The sequence below is a fragment of the Pteropus vampyrus genome, unplaced genomic scaffold (genome assembly GCF_000151845.1).
Source record: "Pteropus vampyrus isolate Shadow unplaced genomic scaffold, Pvam_2.0 Scaffold54, whole genome shotgun sequence".
Classification (NCBI taxonomy): Eukaryota; Metazoa; Chordata; class Mammalia; order Chiroptera; family Pteropodidae; genus Pteropus; species Pteropus vampyrus.
Genome location: NW_011888835.1, coordinates 2,333,298 through 2,336,585, shown reverse-complemented (window position 1 = coordinate 2,336,585; position 3,288 = coordinate 2,333,298). Strand labels below are relative to the sequence as shown.

The window sequence follows — 3,288 nt, the reverse complement described above, 5'->3', positions numbered from 1 at the left end:
CAAAGATGGGTATTATGGAACAAAATCACTTGGAAATTGGAATCGAGTTCTTACCTCACTTCCCTTGATATTCTCCAGAATGACTTAGATTTTTATTTTCTTAACAATTAAAAAGAACTCTCTCAAAAATATATTACTCATATGAAAGTTGTTCTAAATAGTTTTTAAGGTGGATTCAGATTTATGCCAGCTGTGGCTTTCTATTTATGAATATAATCTCTAGCTTTTTCATAATTTCTTAATGGGCTTTATTATCTTATTTTACTTAACAGAGGAGAGAAATTGCATTTCTGGGACAGTCACAGGTGGGAAAAAACAGTCTAGTGTAATATTTAAGAATTTGGGTTCTGAAATCAGGCAGACTTAGTTTCAGATATTGGTTCTATACTCTTTAGTTTTTGTAATATTGGACAGGTTAATCTTCCTAAATCTAATTTTCTCACCTGTAAAATAAGATTAGTAATGACACTTGACTCATAGGATTATTAAGAGAATTAAAGGAACTACGCATGTAAAGTCCCTATCCCAGTCCATTGCTTAGAAACACTAGTTTATCAGTAAAATGAAGCAAAACTGTAAGACTTCTGATTATATATATATAATGATACATAAATTTTGTTTTATTTAAATGATTGGCAAGATGATGTTTGCAGTCCACACTTTTAATCCTTTTAAAAATGTAACCCTTTAAAAATAAACCCTTTGAAAAAATAAACATTTTTACACTTTCAAAATGTAAGTAAAATATATATGTATGTATATGTGTATCTCTATATATCATATATGTGATCGGATTTTGTTATTGTTACTGCTTTTATATAGTGATAGCTTATTTATACATACCACCAATATTCATTTTTTCTAAGTTTTTAAATTGATATGGTCCTCTTTATTGTCACATAACCTTGATAGTCAGAATATGACGATATTATGTGTAGATTCTCTGGTTTCTTTGTTGTTATGTGTATTAGATAGATGAGCTAGAACAAATTTGCTGGATGGATTAAGAGATTGATTAATTCATTGATTAATCTCTCTCTCTCTCTCATTACCTATTTATCATCTATATACCTACCTACCTACAATATCCTACCTACCTACTAAGGATGTAAACAATTCAATCTGTTAATCAGTACTACCATTATACAAAACAATTTGATGTCTGTTAAGTTCTACTAGTGTCTGTTCGTTTCTTCTTTATATTCCTACAACCTAGCACAATGCCTGGAATATATTAAGTTAGTAAATGAATGAAAGGGTGAATATCAGTTATGTGTCTGTAATCCTGCAATTTGTGTCATTATTGTAATATACAATTTAAAAAATAATGTGTACAAGTGCTGAATCCTACATTTATAAATATAGTTTAATAACAGCTTAAATGGATATTTAATAGCTTCTTTGTCTTGATATCTAATCGGCATATGCTTTAGGATAAATCTATTTTTGTGATAATTCAAAGTAATATTTTGTTTCATTAACCTGAATTATTCAAGTTAACTATTATTAAATATGCCATATACTATGTATAGAAGAATGGTTACTTTCCTTAACTCTCATACTATTCTCCTCTGATGATATTTTTTAACTTTTTGTTTTTAAATAATTTTAGATTTACATACAATTGTAAGAAATAATAAAGACAGAGTCTATATACACTTCACCCAGTTTTCCTCAATGATAACTTCTTGCATAACTATAACATATCACAACCAGAAAATAGACATCAATACAATCCACTGATCTTATTCAGATTTTACAAGCTTTATGTATACTCATTTGAGTGTTTATTTATCTCTGTAGTTTTGTATGACCACCACCACTGCAGTCAAGATATAGTACAATTCCATCACAAGGATCCCCCATGTTACTCTTTTGTAGCCATAGTCACCTCCTTCCATCCCTTCCCCCTACAACCTCTGATAACCACTAATCTGTTTTTCAACCTCATAAGTTTGTCATTTCAAGAATGTTTCACAGATAAAGTCCAACCTTTTGAAATTGTATTTTTTTTTTACTCAGCGTAATTTCCTTCAGGTTCATCCAAGTTGTCATGTATCGTCATTTTTTTTTTTTTAATGTTTAGTTATTCACCATTTGAAAGGCATTTGGGTTGTTCCTAGTTTCCAAATATTACAAATAAAGCTACTGTGAGCATTTGTGTTCAGGTATTTATGTGAACATAGTTTTTATTTCTCTGGGGTAAATGAGCAAGAGTGCAGTATTTGGGTCGTATGGTAAACACATGTTTAGTTTTGCAAGAAACTGTCATACTTCTTTCCAGAGTGGCAGTACTATTTTACATTCCCACCAGCAATGTATGAGTAATTCAGTTTTCTCCAGAATCTTGTCAGCATTTGATGATATATTTTTTTATCTTAGCTGACCTGATAGGTATGAGGTGATATCTCATTGTGGTTTTAATTTGCATTTCTCTAATGGCTAATGATGTTGAATATCTTTTTACATGCCATCTGGTATCTTCTCTATTGAAATATATTTTTGTTTATATTTTAATATTTTTTCTTTTTCTTCTTTCACAGCTGAGTTTTAAGAGTTCAAGATACTAGTCCTTTGTGTTATATATGCCATGCAGACATGTTCTCCTAGTCTGCAGCTTTCTTTTTTATCCTCTTCACAGTATCTTTCACAGAGCATCTGATAATTTTGAGTAAATCTAGTATTTAGTTACTGAAATACCATACCCCCTCTTGAAATAAATTAGCGCACAAATTATTTAACAAAAAAATGTTAAAGTATTTATTATGCAGACATTTAAAAATTGCTCAAGAATTTTTAAAGTTAATTTTCTGAAAGCACATCAGTATATGGAAGATTCTAAACTGTAAGATCTGGAACTTGAAAATTGCTTTTGGTACCATCAAAACTAAAGGCTTGTTTCTACCTTTTAATAGGTTCTGTTGCCACTGCATGCCGTGACCCAGGTGTTCCCATGAATGGAACTCGAAATGGGGATGGACGAGAACCTGGAGACACTGTTGTTTTTCAGTGTGATCCAGGTTATGAACTTCAAGGAGAGGAAAGAATAACCTGCATTCAGGTAGAAAATCGGTACTTCTGGCAGCCCAGCCCACCAGTCTGTATAGGTATGAATTAAAGAACAATTAAAACTTTATACAAGTAGAAAAAAATGTTTAAAAATGGTCATTGGCATCATTAATTAAGAACAATATTCTAGAATAGGTTTTATATGAGAGTCTATGATTTCAGAGGCCTATGAAGCTTCAAAAACTGTAAACAAATTTAAACGATTGTTATTTCACCCCG

General features: G+C 30.8%; 1 protein-coding gene across 1 annotated transcript in view; it reads left to right on the top strand.

The window, feature by feature from the left end:
* The window catches only part of CSMD3 (CUB and Sushi multiple domains 3), a 1,080,109-nt gene that overhangs the window by 819,591 nt on the left and 257,230 nt on the right, over window positions 1-3,288 (top strand). The window contains 1 exon segment of the mRNA XM_011360386.2: window positions 2,916-3,107. Coding sequence (XP_011358688.1) covers window positions 2,916-3,107 — 192 coding nt within the window.